This window comes from Nanorana parkeri, unplaced genomic scaffold (genome assembly GCF_000935625.1).
Source record: "Nanorana parkeri isolate BGI_ZX_2015 unplaced genomic scaffold, ASM93562v1 scaffold401, whole genome shotgun sequence".
NCBI classification, from domain to species: Eukaryota; Metazoa; Chordata; class Amphibia; order Anura; family Dicroglossidae; genus Nanorana; species Nanorana parkeri.
In genome coordinates, this window is record NW_017306669.1 from 857,504 (window position 1) to 880,819 (window position 23,316).

A 23,316-nucleotide genomic window follows, 5' to 3' on the forward strand; every position below is an offset into this window, starting at 1 on the left:
TATACAGCGCAATGCAGAATACCACCAGCTATAATGTACTATTGCTGGGATTTGTTGTATTCCTCTATAGCTGGCGGTATTCTGCATTGCGCTGTATAATGTACTATTGCTGGGTTTTGTAGTCCTCTATAGCCGATGCCATTCTGCATTCATTGCTATATAATTTTACACTTTTCATTTCACTATATTGCACACCACACTTTCTTTTTTTTCTTTTTTACTTCCACCGCTCCAAGCTTGCTCCTGTGATGGACTGCAATCTCAATACAAACTAGTAGTCCCATCACCGGAGCCATTTTTTAAAATGTATTTTATTTTCTATCCGATTAATCGAACTTAATAATCGGCTAACTAATCGATTTTGAAAATAATCGTTAGCTGCAGCTCTACTGTTGAGCTTCCCACACACACACAACCATTTTGCACTAATATTTTTCCATAGAATTAAAATGTTAAATTTTCATTTGACTGGTTACATGTATTTTACCATTTCTTTCAAATAATGATCCTAATTATTAGGGATGCGCCGATACAGATACTAGTATCAGTGCCGATACCAAGTATTTGGGAGAGAAGTTATAATGACTCGCCCCCTGGCATCCCAGCCAATAAGCTTTGAGTCGGTCAAACAGCATGAAAAGCGGCTTCCCGGCCAATCAGGAACCCGGGCGGTGGGTAATGACCAGCCTCCCTGATTGGCCAGTTCCATGTTGTTTGACTGGCTTGATGCTGATTGGCTGGAAGGCGGCTTCCCGGCCAATCAGCACCGAGCCGGCCAAACAGCAACGAGCCGGCCAAACAGCATGTTGACGGCTTCCCGAGCAATCAAGAAGCCGGGCGGCGTGTAATTACCCGCCACCCGGCTTCTTGATTGCCCAGGAAGCTGGCTCCATGCTGGCGGATGTACAGTTATCGGCAAGTACCGAAATATAAATATCGGTATTCATACTTGATACCAAAAGAAAAACGGTATTGGGGCATCCCTACTGACTATGTATGTTTTCCATCTGATCGCTTTTTGTCGAGGTCTGAAAAAGACTACAGGAGCAAAAAAAAAAACATTACCTAAAATACAAACCTCATTGAACAAGATCGAGGATTTCCATTCCGTATCAGATGCTCCCTGTTCAAACTGGCAGAGTAAAACTTACTGAAATGTTTGAAACCTGCCCAAATACAGTACAATATTTCACTTATGACTCAATTGAAACATGGGTGGACACCTTGATTTGATCACCGTCTTACAATTATTGTGTTTTATTCTTATATGTTGTGAAGTTGAAGGTGGAAGAGTGGACGGTATGCGAGCTGATAGTGGGAAAAGGTGGTGAAGGGATATGTGAGACAGGACCTCAGCGTGGACGGTGGAGAAGTGGAGGTTAGTTAAAGGGGTGGGAAGTTAATGGTTGGGTGGTGATGGTGGAGTGAGGTGGCAAGTGACGCATTGGGAACTCATCTTGGGGGACACAGGGCAGCAGAGATATGTGTGATGAAGTGAAAGGGATTTTAAATGTAGTTTGGTTATTAAGCGGATGCTGAATGTGCAGAACAGGGACCTAAAGATCAGGGCATGTCAGTGAGCTTGTATTTAATGGAAAGGGGATGAAAAATTAGAGATGGAGAGCAAAACGTCAGAGGAGTAAAAGGACATTTTTTAAATGGAAAGTACATGAAGACAAATATCTGAACATGCAGCAGCAGTAAAGTGGAGTTAAATGATATGAAAGAGGGTGCTTAGGGACTAAATGGAGAATTGGAAAAGATCAGGAGATCGAGGAAGAAAATTAAGTAAAATTAACATGGTGAAAAGTGGCCGCAAAGCAGGGCAGCAGAGAACCTTAGGAGGAGAAAGTCAAAAATAAGGGGCCACAGCTGAGGAGGCTGTAATACTAAAGGTGAAAGGGAGGAGAAATCAGAGACCACAAAGAAGGAGAGTTTAACATATAAAAAGGAGAACTCAGAGTGAGGTAATGGAATACCGTGCAGGGCAGAAATGGACATAGTGCATGATCCCTGAAGCTGTAAAGCTGAGTGTGTGCAAGAACTCTTCACTAACACAGACTGGAAGTGATTACGTTTCTTTACATTATACAGATTGTATTAGCATTTGCTTAGCACCAGGTTATATTTCTATGGTCATGTTAGGAGTATTTTGCATAAAGGATACCAGTCCATCAAAATTCTCACCACACCAGTCTCGTATCTGTTTAATTCGTGTACGGTGTTGTCCTCCAGCCTGACTCTCACCAATAAGTGCTGAATAAGTGGCAAATAGGACACCTTCTGAGGCAGATGTGTCTCCATATTTGATCTGTGAAAATACAGAAGGCGAGTCATTTATAAAGACACTTCTCTGTAAGGAACATATACCCAGCAAAGGTACATTGCAATAACGATACATCAGGATGTTATAAGGTTCGATTCTTGTATGTCTACCTATATACCACTGTCAGAAGCGGTAAATTGTTAAAATCTATAAGTAAAACAAATTACATGGTACATGTAGTATTTTCCTTCAAGCTGAGATTATAGTTGGGCCTTTTCACAAAGCACACACGTTAAAATATAATTATAGTGGTTTTTAAGCAATAATGTTGCCCATTAAATCTTCCCTTCTAATATATGCAGAGTAGGAAATTATATGAAAAGTCTCCCAAGCACACGCACACATCAGTAGGAAGGTCCCAGGAAGAACCCACCCACAGCTTTGCTCTTATGCCGCCCACGGATGACATCACTGCTGCTTTCACAAATTCTTATTTGGGTTTGCAAATGCATTTGGTGCATACAAAATATATTTATATCCTTTGTGGCTATTAAGGAATAGATTTAAATTTAGAATTAGTGGCTAGGAGTTTAGCTTTATCAGCTAGTATCAATATCTCTGCACCAGGGTTCCCCACGTTACAGCAGTTGGGTATACATAAAAACTCAAGTGCAAAGATCTTGAAACCAGAGCCTTTGAGGTTAAAAAAAAAGTTTGTGGGTTATTCAGCTTGCCAGTGTCTCCTAAACAATGAAAACTTGAAAGTTGGCCTAAAAATTTGAAAAGAAACATATAACTCATTTATATTGTAGACATTCAAATGTTGCTATACATTATACTGCCAATCATGGCATGCAAACTCACCTTGCTGAGGGCATGTATTGGAATACCACTGGCATCAATGTCACGCAGATCTCGCTCTGCATCACAGCGCAGGTCATTGGATACACTAAACCTGTGGAATAAAGAATAAGTAAAATATTTTAAGTCTCTTAAGAATGCAAAAGAAAATTAAGAGGGGTGATATTAATTAGTATATTTAGAAATATGGAAATAATCAATATACAAAAAGGCCTCTTCAATATGCAGATCCCACATATCTATACTGTCAATGGTCTCTAGTCTCAGATCTTACAAGAGTGCTATAGCATAGGTTTAACACCAGACATCTAACAGGTAACCCACCATCGGGTGATGATAGTTAACAAGAACTTCTGCAACTGAACAAAAAGCAAAGAAGTGCACAAAGTGTGCAGATCTTACCACAGAGCTTTTTTTCTTCCCCTCAGGTAGTTTTCCAATATAATGCCAGCAACAGTCCGTCCCTTTCCAACACCAGCACCATCTCCAATCAGAAATCCAGCTCTCTGTCCACCAGGTAGGATTACTTCATGTTGCTGTGGAATACAGTAGAACATACAAAGATATTAAAAACCAAGTTGTAAAAAACACAAATTTCATTGTTTGTATACTATAGCTGTCATACTTACCTGGCAAGCATATACAATGGCTTCAAGCTGCAAAGCAGAAAGCAGTCCCCTGTCAATGACAGAACTGGGGAGAAACAGAGAATAGCTGACGTCTGGCGGGGGAACACTGGACAAAGTGCTAGTCTCTACTACACGATCAGGGTGCTGTATGCCAATTTTAGCTAAAAGAATATAGGAAAAATAATCATGTCAAATATCTGAAAGTAATAGAAAACACATGAATGGTTAAACAGGTCAACAAATTGTAAAGTGTATGTAAAAACAAAAAAAAAACTTTTCATTTTTTGTTGTTTTGAATAGAGTAGGGAAGGGTAATCCACTATTATGTTATTTTGTTCTATGTTTATGTCCAGTTGTAAAAATTTCACTGCACTTCCTGTCCTGGTGATGCAACAGAAAATGAGGGTAAATATCCTCAAAGGGGGGGTTCCCGTCTTAAGTAGGGTATACACAGTTAGAATTTCAAGAATTTTCGTACAAATTTCTAACCATTGATGTGGTCAAATCGATCTGAACCATAAGTGATAAAAAAAATTCTAAGAAGCATATTAGACATTTTTTCTCACTCGAACAGAGAATATGGTTTTTGTTCAATAAACCCCATTCATTCCAAATTCAACTGTTAAATAAAAACGACATTTTGTCGCCGTCTCTGATGGCATTATTGAACGTTCCGATGGGATTTTCGTATAAACGTTCATGGAAAAGATCTACTCTACTTTAGACACCTGTCACTAGACAGTTATCTTCATTGGAAGACTAAAGCTGGCCATACACCTATAGATTATCTGCAGATTTTCTATGGTCAGATGGAAAAAGTGCAACATATTCCTCCATCTATCCCGCTGGGTCAAGCTTCAGTATCTTGCTAGTCGGCCATGCTGGCTGTTAAAATACCTGAAAAATCTAATTGGATGCAGGCATTGTTGAGGTGCTTGAGAGCCAGTGGGGCCGACTAGCAAGATACTGAAGCTTGGCCCAGTGGGAGATTCCTTCATCCACAGTTTAGCTTAGATGGAGGAATCTGTTGCACTTTTCCATCTGACCACAGAAAATCTGCAGATAATCTATAGGTGTATGGCCAGCTTTACACTTGACTCATGTTCTGCTGACAACTCAAGTCAGGATTTCTTCTTACCTTCTGTCTCAGTGACATTGGTCACCAGGACAAATAGTAAGAGTGAATCTCTGCAGCAGGGACTTTGCGAGCAATAACCATTTGACAACGGTTCTAATCCTTCCCTACTTTATCCAGAACGGAAAAAGAGGTTTTGCCTATACATACACTTTAGGTTTCTAGTAAACGTAATCAGTTTGATGATGCTCCTCAGCTGGTCAAATCTAGTCCATATCCAACACTCCCATATAGCGGGCAATAGCCTGCTTTTTGCCGAGTTTGGGTCACAGGAAGACAATAGTAAATATCCTACTGTGACGCAAAAGAGATCTAATTCCAAAAATTTTCTGCCCATAGTTCTCTTTTAATGAGTGAAGGAACTGTCCCAAGAGCACCAACTGGCCCAAATGTCCCTGCTTCCTCGCCCTTTCAGTTGTAGTAGGACTTATTTCTGGAAGCAGTTATTATATTGAAGAATTCTAATTACCATAGCCGCAAATGTAATTTCTCTAAAGAAATCCTAACGTTAACTAACAATAAAATTGGACCACACCTATGAAACTAGCAGGATATGACACACTCAAAGCACAAGGAGGTGGAAGTGTATGTCATTAGAAATGTAGAAACATTTTCTAGAAAGCTGTCCATTTTTTTATTTTATCTATGCTACATTTCCTGTCTTTCGGCAATCACATAAGAACACATTTTATTGCTCTTTTATTTAATAATAAAAAAAAAAATCTTATTTTCTGAATGTTACAACATCAACTAAGGTAGAAAGTACAGAGAGAGTAAGCAAATAAATGTAGTCTAGCGATGCTATTTATAAGGTACTAAACTTATAAAAGGCTATTCTTACATTTAGAAGGCACGTAATCTGCATAGGTCTCAGTATGCCCCAGCTCCTCTGCGTCTTCATCTTCCTCTTCCTCCTCCACCACATTTGGAGCCTGATTCAGAAGATACAAAAAAAAAAAAAATAAGAATCTAAGAAAAGGGAAAGGCCAGGGCCTCACAAATGCTATGCTTTGTTTGTCGTCTTACCCGTTGCTGTACAGGAGGAGTACTGATTATAGCCTGAAAGTCCTCAAAGCGGTTGAATCCAAATGGACGAGTGGGGGAAAAGAGCTAAAGGTGAAATGAGAAAAATCTTAGAAGTAGCCTATAATGATGTGGTAAGTGAAATATAAAATCATTTTCTAGCGTCTGCAAAATGCAACCAATCTAAAAGCAATACATTAACTAGCAAATAGACTAAAAGCCATCAAGTAGCACTGCCACTGAGTAACATACTATACATCACATACAGTGCAAGGACATGGTCAAAAGACATAGCTGCATTACAACATAGCAAAAAAAAAAAAAAATAGTGAACGTCTCAGACAGATTGTAATAGTCAATTCTTATATAATAAGATAATATAAAATAATTTCGCCTGGTAATCCTGTGAATAAAATGCTTCATGTCCCTACATAGCTACACTAACCCCCACTGAATCTATAAAGGCAGCCATGGTTGTAACACAGAGAGGACTAACAAACACGTCCACCTTTGTTCATCTCCATTACATAGTAGTTGATGGGATTAGCAGTTTGCATTCAAGAGAGAAGGATGTTTTTGCTGTATTTTGAATTTCTGGCAACAGGTCTTTACTTTCTTAGCTTATAAAAAGAAAAATGAATGCAGCCACCACATGGTAAGCTGCAATATATTAAATTTTTTGTTTTAAGTTTAGATATGCTTTAAAAGGAGAACTATGAGGCGAGTGAAAATCAATCAGCCTCATAGTTCTAGTGGACCTGTGACAATGAAACGGTCACAGGTCGGCTCAATAGATCGGGAAGTGAGCGAACACATACCGGCGCTCGCTCACTTCTCGATTCTGTCCCTGCAGAGAGCCGTGTGTCACTCACGGCTCCCTGCAGGGATTTCCCCCCGCTCCCCCAGCGCTGACAGGCGGAACGGACAGGGGGCAGGTACAGCTGGCTCTGCCTCTAGATAGGCAGAGCCAGCTGTCCCTTACGCAGCTGGGTGGATCTCGACTGCAACGTCGGGATCCGTCCCGGCTGCGGCGTTTCAGTATACCACGTACTGAGCTTTGGGTGATGGGAGGACGCTAGTTTGTGTCCTCCTGTTACCCTTAGGAGAACTATGGGGAAAAGCCCCGACCCCATACTTCTCTTTTAAGGAAACTGGTGAAATCAGAAAAAAGGGCTCTACTGCTTACTGTTAGAAGTGCAGGCTCTGATCTCAGGTTTACTATATGAAGGGGTCAATGACCTGGAACAAGTATGCAGAAGGTGACATCTGAAAAGTCTGTTGTCCTGCATGCTTACTCCAGGTGAAAGACCCACAAAGTAAAGAAGGTCATGATGACAATCCTGGAGCCTGCACATCCACTACTAATAAACTCCTACATGTCTATTCTCACAGGATCGCGGTACAAAGCACAGTGTGCCCCCTTATCTGCTATCTAACAAGGCTGTACTTTTAATTATGTCTCATAAGCTCTGCCCTCATAACAATTCTATCATGTAAACTTCCTTTTGAATCTTTTAGAACCACAGCCAACAGGAGTAAATGTTGCTATTCGGCCTTTATAACTTTAAAATCGTATTGTTAAAATGTCATATTCTAGACGAATCCCAACAGCTAAATAGCCATTTACAGCTGGTGCCTACGTCTTAATGAAAAGAGATTACTCGTCTTTTGTTTCGTGATGACATTTAACTACGTTCTGCATTCAGATGCAATGCTGTGATATGCAGTATTTTAGTGGAGGACTCTGGCCCTCTTACCACCTTCTCTAACAAAGCACTTACATTTCCTAGTACAGAAAAAAAAACAAAAAACGAATAGTTCACATCCATAGTATTTCTATCCCTTTCTTCCTGCCGTCCAGTTGTTCAAACACAGGTTCCCACTCAGAAGTATGTCTCCCACCTTCAGCAGCTCACTTGCAATCGGTCACTCGTGTGAGAGGCTGAAGGTGGGAGACATACTACTGAGTGGGAACCTGTGTATGAACTACTGGAAAGAAAGGAAAGAAGGATAGAAATATTGTAAATGTAAACTATTGGTGCAGGTTCAGGATGACCATACTTATAGCGGCTCAACTCTATTGTCATCCTAAGGGGAGCAGCTTCTGGAGATTCGCATAAGTGTCATTTCATCTGCGAGCACCGTCTCTAATCACTTATACATGGATGACAAAGTGTAAATAGTTTTATGGACTGTTGGGGATTTATATAATTGATAAGAAACTGGTTTGCCCCATTTTGCACAGTATTATGATATAGTGACATTTGTAAATTTTGCTTGTATTTGTTAATTTACATATTTGTTATATGAATTTTTGACTGCACATATTTAACATTTTGATATTTCATATGTTTTCTATTTGAACTTGGCACATTGGGGTCCTTTTAAAAAATAGTTTTAGCCTTAGTGCAATTTTATTACTCTTTATTGAAATATCTGGGATGGATTTTACCAACAAACTGCTTCTGTTTCCTCACCTTAAAGGGATACTAATATCTTATTTGTGTGACACGAAACTCAGGAGATAAACCTTAAAAATGACACTAAGTTCCCTATTAACAAAAATATCTTATTTGTGTATCACTCAGCGGTAGGTCCTCAAATCATCTCTGAATTCATGCTGACACCGTCCTTCCTTCTGGAGAATGGTTACTTTTGTTCCCCTTGGTCTGTGTGTGTTGTAAAGTAGCCACCACTCCAAGCTCACTCCCATGATGGACTACAATCTCATGTTTAGTTTGCTAATTTGTATTGAGATTGTAGTCCATCACAGGCGTGAGCTTGGAGCGGTGGTTATTTAAGAAAACACACAGGGACCATGGGGAACAAAAGTAGCCACCCTTCAGAAGGAAGGACAGTGTCAGCACCAATTCAGAGATGATTTGAGGTTCTACAGTGACACACAAATAAGATACGGTACATTTTTGTAAGGATACTTGAATGCATTTTTAGGATTTCACTCTGGAGTTTTGTTTCACTTTAAGGATAGCAATGGAATTGCCTAATATTATAATTGGCCTGAGCAATCATAAATGTGCATGACAAACAACAGCAATGTCATTGCTAGATCCTTCAATTTCTGCCTTAGGTCTATGTGTATTTTTACAATCATGATACAGGTAGTTAAGCAGATATTAACTCCAAATAAATAATATAACACATTTCAGGAGACGGGAAACAGAGTCGTATATTCAAAAATGTACTTAAGCCTTTTCAATGAAGAAAGCAGCAAACAATTGTATAAATGTTAAAGTAAAAGTTAAAAAGCAACCTTCTATATTTTACGCAATATAAAAAAAGCTCACCGATGTGCTGGTGTCCTGAGAAGGTGTGTTGACGTCCCAAATTGTCGGTAAACTGTTAAGACTGTCAGCTGGGAGAAAGTCGTCAGTGTCCGTGATGCCAGATAGGGAATCCGGGGAAGACAGGGCAGAAGGATTGGAAAAATCATTTAAAAAATTGATTGGGTCCTAAAAGAAAAAAAAGAAGAAAATATTATGGCAAGAGACAGGTAGCCGCTAAGGAGCTGAAAAGCAGATATGGCCATGTGCATATATTAACATAGGGAGCTGTACGACCTCTGCCATGTACCGGGGGGGGGGGGGGGGAGTTGTTTAAAAAAAAAAGTACCGGGGGGGGGGGGTAATTTATTAAAAATAACATATAATACAACATTTAACAAATATAAGCTGAATTTATTCAAAATTAGATGTTCCTAGATTTCTTTATAAATATTGCTCCATGTGGCTGTTTTAATGGATTGGAAAAAACGGAAGCAATTCTCATCAAGAAATATATTAGTTTTAAATGCTACTAATAGGCAAGAAAGGCAAAAGCAAATATACTGCATATACACTAATATGAGAAGCCTTTGGCAGGGTGAGTATAGCAATAGGAAAAATGCTTCTGGGAATAAATGCAGCATCCTACCACCCCCATAGTCTACCACTCTGCTACACTTTATCGATGATGCAAATTCCAACATCACTCGCAACAGTCTGGCTTTGAGGAGGTACACAGACTAACTAACATTAGGTGCAATAATAATTGAAGATACTTACAAGTCTGCGCATCTATGCTCAAACTTTAACAAGGGGATTTAACAAAGTTAATATAAATGCAGTGAACTCTTCCTGAATGTAAAGAATTACACTGAAAGATACTGTTCAAGCATATGTTTTCATGAGCTTTGTTTAAGTTTTCAAACTGCCGGTATAACCTAAATTTAGATCTATATCAAATAGCATGTGGCAAGAAAAGCGTGTGTTTTATTCTGCATGAAAGTATTTAACTTAAAATTCTTCATTTGGAAAAATTTGGGAAAATGCAACCTTGTTTGTAAGACTGACGTGGAAATAGGAAAATGTCCAAAAAAAAAAAAGAGAAAGCAAAACCTGATTAAAAAAAAAACACCATTTTATATACAATATTGTATAACATTTGCATGAACAAGCCTGGATGATCTGGTTTGGAATCTTATAACATACACAACATTTTACAGTGTCATGTTCCTGTACAGTAGGCAAAAATGAACCCGTATCTGCAAAATCTAAAGGATCTTTGTTCAGTTGAGTGGCTTTTAATCAAAACTCTACATAGCCAACCATAGTGCAAATGTCTGAGGTAAAACCTGTTTTAAACAGCAGAGAAAAACGATATATACATTGATTATACCAAGCAAGGATTTCAATTCTGCAAATAAATGAAAAAGTCGGCCAATTTTAAAAGTAGGCACTTGAGTAAAATTAAACCTTTGTTTTGGTAAAGAGCTGCCTAGTGAATTATACTACAAAGAGAGAGAGAGAGAGACATCCCACCATTTACGATGTGCTGAGAAATAGCAGTAACACTTGGAAAAAGAGCTCATGACTGATCTTACTGGAAAGGGCTGGAAAACCACTGAGATCATAGAGTGAAAACATTCAGCTGTATCAAACTCCGGACAGGGAATCATTTTAATAGTGACAACAGGCTTCACAGTGTTGCAATATTCACTAAAAGCTGGAGACTGCAATACCAGACCAAGGCTCAAGACAACTTAAAAGTTAGGGGACATCAACTGTAAGAAGACCAGAGTCTGGTTCTCACAATATTTTTAATCAGGGGCATTTATCGCCCATGGACAACACTGTTCTAGTCAGGTATGTGGAAAGCTGGATATTGGCTTTGCTCCGATTTCCTTATTACACGATAATAATAATAATTCAGGACTTTGTCTTTGGCTTAATAACCGGTTATATTTTTTTATTATCTCCCCCTTTTTTTTAGTTTTTGTCAATTAACATAGGAACCATGAGATTAGACTGAATTATTTCATCTAAAAAGTTGAAAAAACAACATTCCATGCTCTACATTTATTTCTATGGGGAGGAATATGTCTGTGAAGGTTCTTAATTATCCAGGTCATGGTATACAGATATGAGGAGGAAGTACTAGAAAATGTACTGTAATCTAGATCAATGTGTTTGTTTGCCAATAACATGTAAATATGTAAGCTACTAACAGCAGTCATAAAATGGTTTATCATTTGTCACAAACAAGTCAGGCATCAACGACACAAACTGAAAATGAACACGAATGGTAGATGAGTAATGCTTCTTATTTATGGAAGTCCAGAAGACCACACCTAAATATGACAATTACTTCAAATGACCACAATCCTAGGAGTGTATTAATACTGACCTAATTAAATATAGTATAACAATTGATATACTTCAAATGCAGAGCTAAATCAAAATTCATTTCAATAAAATGTTCATGTAACAAAAGAAATGATGAGATGGATAAATGCTCAAACGAGTTTATGTATAAGAGGAAAATTGTATTTCAGAACAACTAAAATGTTGGCTGTTTAAAGATGAAAATTTCAGAAGAAATAAATGAATGTTACAAGGTGTTCCTTGAAACCATCATTGTTTGTAACCAGCATTCAAACCATTCCATTAAAAATGGACATCTTCTGAGGTGAACATGCATGATCTTCCCTGGTCTCCATAAGAACTTAGCTAATGTACATTCTGTATGGTTATATATGGTATAATTAAAAAAAAAAACAAAAAAAAAAAAAACCCTATTATCAAAATGTTTACTTCTATTATAAACGAATGTCAACTTGATTACAGAATGCTCTATCAAAAGTCAAATAAATGGGACAGAGCAATACATACAACTTCTGAAAAGAAAACACCTAATGCTTACAATCAATGCACAATCATGAAAAATGTCTAACAATTCATCATTGTTCTATAAAAAAGCAGACTGATGCCGACTACTCAGCTATTGTTATATGCCAACTATTCCTCAAATTTAGTAGTATTTAACAAAGTCCTCCCCAAAGGTGACCAAACCTGCCAAATAAAATTCATACCTCACAACAAAAAAAGGCCATCACAGAATTACAGTAAAAGAAACTTTCAAGTTATGAGCCTTTATTAAGAGAAGTCATGTGCAGTAGCCCACAGCAACCAGTCAAGTTTAGTGCAGCCACTGAAACAAGATAGGTGACAGGTAGCGCCAGATCCCCGCACAATGCAGCTCTTTAAAATATCCTATGATATAAAGCTCTTGCATCATTTTCCAATTGTACCACCATTCATTTTCCTCAACACCAGCAAACAATATTTGGCAAGTGTCAGTCACCCTCCAAATAATGCAAGCAAGAAAACTTGGAATAAAAACAGACATCATACCCCCATCCCAAACTGATCCAGAAATGTGACAGCTATGGTTTACTTTCTGCAAAACACAGCTAAAACATCAATCACATGACTAAAGAAGAACAAAAAAACATATCCCTGCATAAAAAGCTCTTGTCATTGTTATTTCCAGACATTTTGTTTGCACCCAGTTGTCACAGTATTGGACAAAACAAAAAAAACAGTAGGATTATGATTTTATTGGGAGACACCTCCCCAATGTAGATATTACGGGAAGAGACACAGACCCTCCCCAATGATATTATTGGCACAAAGAGCCCTCCCTACTAATATTTGGAGAAAGATCCCTAGATCCTGACATTACTGGAAAAGTAAGATGCCCCCTCTCGTTGCCTATTTCGGGAAAGAGACCCAACACCAGATTTACCTAGACTAACCCTGGCCACGCCGTCACCATTTTACTTCATAGGAGAATCTTAAATGAACTGCATGAGGAATGACTGGTTTAGGATGACAAAGCCTAAGCTGCACAACTTTGAAAGACCAGTAGTGCTGCTTCCTCATTCCCAAACCTAGCAGCTACTATTCATGTTATACAATACCACCATGTTAAACATTAAAACAATGCAACTTCAGTGGAGACTGCACAATAACTTATGGGGACAGATACCACTTTATGGAGAGCATTACTCTTCCTCAGGGGATTCCCAGAATGGTGTAATCACTAAACAACCCTAATCATAGAACTAAAGGAACAGCAACAGGTTCAAGTCAAATAAAGTCTTAGGCAGCTTTTAGAAATAAAAGGGTTCTGAACATATGTTCAAACTTGCTTTACATACAGAGAAAATGACCACAAGTATTGTATCTTATACAGTACAAACGCCAGGCAAAATCCTGCGTACTCTTGTGAAGTCATTAACTTATCTCAATCCCTAAGGCTTTCAAAACAGTAACCTGATAAGCACTGGAAACTAAAGGAAAAGCCAGAGAAAATAAAAATCGCAGACGTGAACGGCAATATGACACAAATAATGAATACAACATGACGTTTTTACACGGAAACTCCATTACTTTGAGACTTATTTTTAGCTTGCCTGAGAATGTATCTTGCTTCTCCTCTTTAGTGGTCTCACAATACATTTTCGTACACTACCAGCAACTAAAAGCTCTTCAAAACATGGTATTTTGTTACTTTATAGGGCAATGGGCACCAATAACCGCAAAAAACAAGCATACTGACAAACAGCAAAGTATGGCACACAGTTAAATAAAGACATAAGAAGCCGACATTGTAAAGACAGTAATATTTAATACCTCTGCTTTATCTGGCTTATCTGAGTAAAAGCAACTTTTAAAAAAAAAAGACGTTATTTAGCTCTAATGTAGACCTTTTACCTTTAAAGCAGAAACTGTACTCATTGCCCAGCAAAGTACGGGACCTTCCCAAGTCTGAGCTGAACGAGGAAGAAGCTGGCTAACAAAAGAAGTGTGCTCAGCCCAAACTTTATAGCACTTGCATCATATCATTAAAGATAGGTTTGCTTTTAAAGTGAAACTAAACTGCCATGCCACTGGTCGTGACTGGAAACTTTCAGAGACCTCCAACAAGCAAGAGAAAGCACATGTTAGTACACGCGTCAGTAAGAAATGCTCAAGTAAAAGAAGTCAGCGTGTGCCTCAGTTTATGCACAGCACACAAACGCTGATCTCTTTGCTGACTGACTACAGAGATTGAGAGTACCTTGCTCACTGAGGAAACCTTCAGCCAAAAATGCAGCTGTGACATGCCAACAGAACAGAGGAGCTGGGTTGCGGGTGAGGGCTGGAGAGACACAGCCTTACACATGACAGCAGAACATCACAACAGCTGGGAGCACCCCCTCCCTTTCTCTCCTCCTTCATTTAATTTTCTCTCCTCCCCATACTCTACTGCCTCCCCCCCCCTAGGGTATGCATGGCCAGCCCCTGATCCCACTTCCTCTCAGTGCTCTTCTGACTTTCAGGAAATGATTCTATGCGAGGATTCCTGGCAGTCACAACACTTACGGTGCCTGGCAGCGAGGTCCGCCCCTTTTGTACCTGTACCTGCAATTCAAGCCAATCAAAGCTTGGGAAAGCAGGCTAGCTTAACCCTTTGGCTCTTCTGACCGAGACAAATACTATTTCACGCAGCAAAATGTTAGCATGTTCTCTAATTAACCCCTTCCTTGCTGAAAAGTGTATTGCACTGCAGGTAAGCCACTGGCACTTGCCTTTAAGCTTTAACGCCTTCCTCCCCCTCTTTAACCCCTTCACTGAAACTCCTCAGCACACATGACTGCTTGTTCTCATGAATTGATTCTTTCCTCATTCCTCCTACCCCTCAGGGAGCAGTTGAATTGAGGAGAATGGAGTAGATTCCAGGAACTTTAATATTTACAGCAGACACTCAAGCCGCACCAAGAACACAACAGAGAACCAATGATTCTATGTCAAATACTCTATCTATCATACAGGTTCTGTAAGTTAATATTCCAAGTTTAGTTGGCTGCAAATACACACACACGTAACTGTACTGTCACCCCCATTATGTAAAGCTTTGCACAAACTGTTGGCATAAGATATAAATATTTAAATTTTATTGAAATATTTTACACGTACCATTTCAACAGACATTGTAAAAACCGTCTGGCCAGCAGGCTATTAGTTGCATATATCAATATTATTTTGTCCTCCAGTTGTTACCGGCCAAGTGTAATTGGGGCTAGGCGATTTATAGAAAGCAAGTAACCAGGAAAAGAAATATAGTTGAGAATGAAAGAACTAAGAGAGGGGGGGGTTGAGTTAAAGACTCACTGTTTACATTGCTACAGTTTTAGGCTGGGTTCACACCTAGGCTGACAGCGTTTTTGAGGGTTTGATGCACGTTTTCTGCGCATAAATCCAGTCGTGCGTTTTGTTGAGCGGATTCAAGCTCATTGATGTTAATGAACAAACGTGCACAAAAACACAGCAAACGTGCATTTTCAAGACGTGTGTGCGTGTGTTGGAATCAATTCAGGTGTGGTTTTGACATACCTTGCGGTATTATTAAATAGAATAAAATTTAAAAACAAAAAAATAAAATCTTTTTTGCCAGAAATTCTCCAGCACACAGGACAGTAATTGAGAGAACAAAAGTCTCTAGATCTGGACATGAGAAAATGCGCACAAGCTGCCACCACTAGCAAGAGTCCCACACTCCTGGTTTTAGCATTTTGCATTCCAGCAGATAGCAAGTTAATCAAAGGTTTTTGCTAGGGATGCACCGATACCAAGTACAGTACAGTACATGTACCAATACTTTTCCAGCTCCAAGACTAGTCATTTGTAAGGAGCACACGGAGCTCCTGGAATTTGTGTATCTGTTTAATGTATGGTTTTGTTTTTATAAATATAAATAAAAGGGATGTACCAATACCATTTTTGCGAGTACAAGTACTGATACTTGCCCAAGTCCTCACAGATACATTTTTGTTTATTGTCGTGTGACAGTTTTTCTAAAACAATGCAGACTAATGATTTCAGGACAGTGGTGGAGCCAATGGTAGTTCTCATGAAAACGCAAAGTATCGGCATTGGTACTCGAAAAGTATCTGTGCATCCCTAGTTTTTGCAGTCAAAAAACTCTGCTTTCCTTTATCTCTACAACATTACAGGACACAATAATGATGTAAAGGACAGCAGACTGAACTGTTGGAAGGGACACTGGCATCTGATGCACCCAGAAATGTATCGGATGTGAAAATGTTGTCACTCTTTGCCTCTTGTACTTGCAAACAGATATGTTTTAGCACCAAACATCATACTGCATATGAAGCATCACTGCAATGCATGGAAAATGCAAGTGTTTTCATGTGCGTTGGCATGCATTAAAACGCGTTTTAACATCATACGTTACCAAGTGTTCAGTCCTATTTCCTCAAGATAGATCTCTTCTGCAACATGTAGCCAAATAAAAACCTTCAGCCTGTTATCTCTGTAATTTTTATGGTGTGGGTCATATAGCTCCCTATGCTGCTCAACCAGACTCGCATCATTTTCTATTAGGGATGCACCGATACCGGTTTGCCGGTATCAAGTACAAGTAACGAAATTGATATTTACGTACTAGCCGATATCGAGTACCGAAACCGGTCATTCCTGTAGCATGGAGCCAGCTGCCCGGCTTCTTCATTGCCCAGGAAGCCGGCTCCATGCTGTATGCCCAGGCTCGAAGCTGATTGGTTGATGAAGCCGGCTTACCGCTGCCTGGCTTTCCTTTCAAATCAGGCTCAATGTTCCCTCGTGGGACTGCCTGTCAGAGGAAAGTTCCGGTATCGAAGTGAGTATCAGAGCATTTGGGAGAGTGTGAGTACTCACCCAAATACTCAGTATCAGCACCGATACCGATACTGGTATCGGTGCATCCCTATTTTCTATATTAATCAGTGACAGTGATTTCAGCAAAGAATGTGGAATTGTTCAAGAAACTTTTGGACGATTTCTTAAGGGACCGTAATATACAGGGGTACAGGTACTCCTAGAATGAGATCCTAATAGGTTGGACTTGATGGACTAATGTCTTTATTCAACCACAAATACTATGTAATCAAGCATTGTATATTCGTATGAAAAAAAAAAAAATAACCCTGCCAACTTCAAAAACAGACACACACTTTTCTCCCCAGTCACAACTTCCCATCAAAGATGGCTACCCTGCCACCCCCTGGAAGGGTCAAAATCATTCTATCAATTTTTTTTCTTTCCCTTAGCTGCTGTGCATTGCGTTGTGCTTCCGTGCATTCATGTGCATTGTGTTAAAATCCATATATGCTGCATTTTAAAGACAACTCACATCTCCCCAGCACTGTGGTGTAAGTGAGGCACACAGAAAAACGTTACAGAAACCTTACAGAAACTCAGGACACCGCACATAGTGTGAATGACCCCCTAGGTATTACCATGGGAAAAATCGCTAAAGCAATGAGACTCGTGTGTGATTCCTATAAAAAAAATTTACACAGTGACAGCTTTGGCAGTGTGTGATACAACACACACACTGCTAGAGCTACCATAATGTACTAGCCCGGCTGCTGCGTTTTAGCCTTACCATGAAGCAAATTTACTTCCGAGTTCACAATGAGCAGCACATGCGCAGCATAGCATACATTCTCAGAATGCCTTGCATGCTGAGATACATTAAATGCCATTTGCATGTGAAAGAGATGCATCATCTTGGGCCAGCCAATCAAAATGGCTGAAGACACCAAACCTGGAAGAAAGCCGGGCAAAGAGATCAGTGGTGGCTATGGAGCAACAAAGGAGACTGCAGATATCAGTGTGTACGGGTCCCTCTAACATAATAAAAACTTGAATGAATCAGATACTCCAAATTATCAGCTATGAATAGAATATTCTGCAAAGAGTATGCAGCAGATCCCCATTATTGGACAGTATTTTGTCCTCACACATGCAAGAATGTTAAATCTCTTCTACCATGATAGACTGAGTTGAGCAACAACACAGTGTACAGCACCACAGTATTTCCATCACATAAATTGAATGTGTTTAGCTGACTACTTTTACTTGAACTGTTGAGGCAATTAATCAAAGTTTTATGTCATATTTTATCTATACTTCCACCAGATACATTTTGTGACATTAATGGTGCAGCAAATACAAACCAGCCATACATAAAACTTCCTGTGTGCCTCAACGCTTAAAGGACAAGCTCAGAATTTCTATAAAAACACATCCTAGCCTCTCTCCCTAGCCCTCTAAACTACCCTAAGCTGAGCTATACCTCCCGCAGGGCTAAGTTACCCTCTCCGACAATGGTCTATAGCTTGGCCCACTGTTGGCCTGCCCTCATCTAAGTCTAACGTCGCCTAGACTGAACCACTTAATAAAACAATGCCCCATTCATGTTCTCCCTGTCCTTGCGTGGGTTTCCTCCGGGTACTGTGGTTTCCTTCCACACTCCAAAGACATGCTGGAAGATGAATTGGCTCCTGTCTAAATTGGCCCTGTATGCATGTCAAATAGGGACCTTAGAGAGTAAGCTCGTTGAGGGCAGGGACTGATGTCAATGTACAGGCTGTAAACATGCTAGAGGCCACCTCCATTGCAGAAGGTAAATGAGGGGGTGGTGGCTAAGCTTAGACTCATTAAGGGGACTAAGGAGGACAATCCTGGACTTGTCCTTTTAGGAATCATGCCATTTCATACTAAAATTAGTACACAGCAAACCACAACACATACTGAAAGAATGTCTTGTTTAAAAGAAACCTCTCACGAAAAAACAGATGCTGCCATTGCCAACTTTTTCAGCTGAAAACGCTAACTACATGGTTGTCATGCTTATTCAACTGCTTCAATCCCATGAGTGCTTGACCTATAACTAAGCACTCAGACACTGAAATCTAACTTTTCACTAAAATTTCCTACCTATATTTGTAGTGTAAAAGACACCTAGCCAGGCAACTAGCATTTTGAAGAGATCAGGATTGCCAGCCTCCATATTTCTCTCCTGGTATGTTTGCTTGGTAGTATTAGGCCTCGTGGAAGCATAGAAAACCTGTCTATGCTAGTCAGAGCAACCAAACAAATTCTCCCTTTGCAATTCCTATAAAAATGACAGCTAAAGTCAATAGCTGCTGGCAACAGAGCCAGGCCTACAGGTCTTGTTACAGAAGTGATCATGATTATTTTCCCTTGTTCAGCTATCTGACAAGCAGCAGAATTCAGGACAAGGCCAGTTACAACACAGAATTTCGGCAGTTGTAAGCTATTTTACACCCAAGAACAGGTGCATGTCCACAGGTGGAATAAAGATTTAAAGCGGCTTGGGAAGTTAGGACAGTTCCTCTTATACCGTACACAATACAAATGAACTTCCTGGGATTTCCCTGACAAATCTGGAAAGTTTGGAAGATTTTGCCTGCGCTTTAGCATTGTATATAGAGGAGCAGTAAGAAGGGGTATGTGTGCGTAGGTTGCAGAAGATAATGCCTCTCCCTGTTGCAGTTTAGTCCGATCACACATACATTACTGGAAATATCACTGCACATTACGCAACATTCAGCACAGGTCACCACAGAACTGGAGCCAGACACAGAGAAGAGAGTGGGGAGGGAGGACGGAGGCAGCGGGGATACAGAGTTAAGGAGGAAATGGTGAAAAATAATGTGACAAAGCAAGGGTGCCTAACCTCAAAATAAAACTTGAAACATGGTACACAAAGAAAGATCAGTGTGAGAAAACTTTACAAGGATGAACTCTGAAATGGGGAGATGGACACAGAATAAAAAGGCAAGGGAAAGTTACAAAAGGTCTTAAAAACAGCAAAACACTGAAGACGGTTAGTGAATGTCCAAGATGAATTTCTGAAGCTGAATCAGACAGTTCATTGAATTATGACTGATGACTTCTGGAAAAAGGAGATTATTGAAACAGAACACTTTTGAAAAAATAGCATGAATCAGTAGAGACGACCAGTACCTTTTCTAAAAAGCATCAAATGTTTTCACAAACGTATTCGGTATTAGCGAGATGACCATTAGGTTAATATTTGTCCAGTATTGTGACGCTATACACAGGGAAATCACTTTTTATATACAAGTCCCTTTACAAAAATACAGAAGACGGTAAGGATCTCAATGGGGTTAAAAAACAATGGACAGCTACAGTATATTATAACATTTTATATCATATTGGCCGACTAGATATTTCTAAGGGACAGCCATCAAACTGTTTTACAAAACTAAAAAATGTTTCCCTTTCTTTCATGTATTTACGGAAATCTGTGACAACTAAAGGGGACATTGCTGACCTCCTTGTGAAAATCATAGATGCTGGGTTGCCTCTGGATACAATATTTATTGTAAAATAGACCAAAACAGGCACATGAAGTCAGTTTGCCCTTGGATTTCCTGATCTTATGTCTCTGTTCTGGGTCAGTGAGTCACTAACCACAAAAGCCCTTAGAACAAGAAGCAGCCAAACAATTAGCATTTTCAGAGAGGTCAGCAGTTGCAGCCTCCACATTTCTCTCATCACAAGTTTCCATTGATGTACTGGTCTTTATTAATGCAGTAAATATAATAATGAGGGGGGTTAGGAGGCCATAGACTACTCAGTTTTAGCAAGGAATGGGACAAATACTTGAATTCTGTGTAGATGATAGCATGCTTATTGTAATGGGTCTTAATCATTACTGAAAGTACCGGTTGTAGCTTGGTGGGATTTCTAGGGTCCCTTTCAATACGGGCACCTTCAGTTCCAAATAGCATGGGATCCATGCACAGATCCCCTGCTGCTTAGAGCATTAGAGCACTTCGGAACAAATGTCATCCTTGTTTTTACCGTTTAAATTACCGGACCTATTTTGGTCTATGGGGAATGGGATGTTAGTTTGACAAGTGTCCATTTACCTTAGATTACCCCTTATCCACCATAATCAGGCCAGCCAAAACGGAACTCTGTTCCGTTTGATTTTCCAGACTTGGCCGGAGCCGGGGGTAAATCGGATGTAAGATGTACATCCGGCTGCTGCCCAAAGACGATCAGACTTCCGATCAGATCCGCCCAAAAAACGGAGAAGCGGACCTGATCAGAATGCCCATGTAAAAAGGGGTCTAAAGCATTTTAGAAAATTGTAATTACTAACTAAAAACCTCTTCCACACTGTGCAAGTTGGTTTTAAAAGTCCCAGAGGATCCTGTGATCACAGCTATGGCTAACGTCTCATCTCCTGTATATATTGGAGAGAAGTACCGATCCAAGGCTGGTCTTAGTAAACAACACATGGTGTGTCGAGCACAGTAATTAAGCATTTGTCCGGCTAAAACCTTCTTCATAAGTGTTGGAACCTGTCAGGTTTTTTACCGCTCTCCAGGGCTCCTTAAAAAGGAGAACTATGGGGTCAGGGCTTTTCCCCATAGTTCTCCTTAGGGTAACGGGAGGACACAAACACCTCCCGTCACCCTAAGCTCGGTATACTGCGAGCTACAGCTCGCGGTATATTGAGACGCCGCAGCCGGAGCGGATCCCGACATCGATATCTGCCCAGCTGCGTGACTGACAGCTGACTCTGACTATTTAGAGGCAGAGCCAGCTGTACCCGCATCCCCCCCCCCCCCCGTCCGTTGGGGGGATCGGAGCGGGGAATCCAGCCCCTCCCCTGTCACGGCAGAGAGCCGTGACAGGATCGAGAAGTGAGCGAATGCCGGTATGTGTCCGCTCACTTCCCGATCTACTGAGCCGACCTGCGAGTCTCATTGTCACAGGTCGGCTAGAACTATGAGGTGAGTGAAAAGCACTCACCTCATAGTTCTCTTTTAAGAGATTTCCCCTCACTTCCTATCCTGCTGACAACATACCAGTCAGGAAGAGAGTGAAACTCTTCAACAGCAATAAAGTCAGAAATATTTTTCAGTAGAGTAGGGGACAGCTAGAACCCACGTCAGATTTTATTTTTGTACACTAAAACAGAGCTTTATTGGCTTCACAAATGGCGATAAATGTACTTTACCAACAGTTTAGCATTTGTACAAGATCTTTTTACAGCAATGGGCTGTAGGTTTCATCAGTGTCCTGTTGTCCATTGCTTAAGCCATGATGAAGGGGGATTCCTGAACCTCCCAAAAAAACATGTTGGCTGTGCATATCTTGTCGCCATTTCTAAAGTCAATAAAGGTTCTTTTTGAAAGAAGCACCTGGCACTCTTTTTTAAATCTTCATTTTTGTGGATGTTTCATTCTGGCTGTCCCCTCCCTTTGGTTGCCAAGAGCTGTCGGAACCAAGCAATCAGGCCAAAAATATTGTTTTTATACAACTACAGAATGTTTGGGGTCTAGCACCTCATCCCCACTCGCCCTGAAATTTTTATTTTTGTCTGTGTCCCTCCTGCAGATTTTCCAACCCTGTCTACTAAAAACAAACATTTTTCAGCAGGACAGCAAGTGGAGGGGGAAAAAACTCTTTAACAGAGCCCTAGATAGCAGTACAAAACAACTAGAGGTCTAAGCCTTCCCCATTCTGTCCAAAACTAAATAAGAAAAACATTTTGGCTTCAAATCCCCTTTAATTCAGAGTGTATTTTATCAAAATTGCTTAGGCAGCATCAAATAAATACATGTCTGAAAATGCAATAAAACAAAAATACGTCTGAACAGCAAAAATATCATTCTGTGAACTGCCAAACTAAAATGTGACAAAGAGAATAGAAAAAAAAATGAGTTTACAGTAATGAAAAAAGCAGTGCACAGTGAAAAAAAAACAGGTCACATAACTAAGGCCAGGTTTAAACCACACACTGATAGAACATATGAAGATTACCAATGACGGTAAAATGTAAGTATTGACTGTACACAAATGGTCTCCAAAAACACACTACCTGAATGTACGTTTGGCTCTCTGAATAGTAGTTGGAGAATGGAGTCGAGAAATTCCGACTATAATATTCTGTTTGGCCATTAAACTGTGATCTGTGAGGAAAACAGAAATATACCATGAAAAAAGAAAGAGCACAAAAAGAGCAATTTCTTTCTATCTATAACAAACGAGGACATAGATTAACGAAGAAACAGTGCAGGACAGTGTGTTAGAAAGGTGGCATTGTTGCTGAATTGTGGATGATCAGCAACAAGAACTATGTGTCATTAAAGCAACAGAAACCTGATGCATAGCATATGAACACACCTGGAAGAAGGCATGTTCCAGGAATTCAGTCTGTGCTGCAAA

General features: G+C 39.9%; 1 protein-coding gene across 2 annotated transcripts in view; it reads right to left on the reverse strand.

Annotated features, from left to right (window-relative positions):
* SBNO2 (strawberry notch homolog 2) overlaps window positions 1-23,316 on the reverse strand; it is a 76,918-nt gene that overhangs the window by 26,061 nt on the left and 27,541 nt on the right. The window contains exons 4-11 of one of the 2 annotated variants that reach the window (XM_018559534.1): window positions 22,970-23,060; window positions 9,220-9,384; window positions 5,918-6,001; window positions 5,733-5,823; window positions 3,757-3,917; window positions 3,530-3,663; window positions 3,131-3,221; window positions 2,168-2,311 (exon numbers count right to left, since the gene is read on the reverse strand). In XM_018559534.1, the coding sequence (XP_018415036.1) occupies window positions 2,168-2,311; window positions 3,131-3,221; window positions 3,530-3,663; window positions 3,757-3,917; window positions 5,733-5,823; window positions 5,918-6,001; window positions 9,220-9,384; window positions 22,970-23,060 (961 nt within the window). Of the gene's footprint in view, window positions 1-2,167; window positions 2,312-3,130; window positions 3,222-3,529; window positions 3,664-3,756; window positions 3,918-5,732; window positions 5,824-5,917; window positions 6,002-9,219; window positions 9,385-14,314; window positions 14,410-22,969; window positions 23,061-23,316 lie in introns of those variants that run through there. The other variant, XM_018559535.1, reaches the window with a different exon arrangement.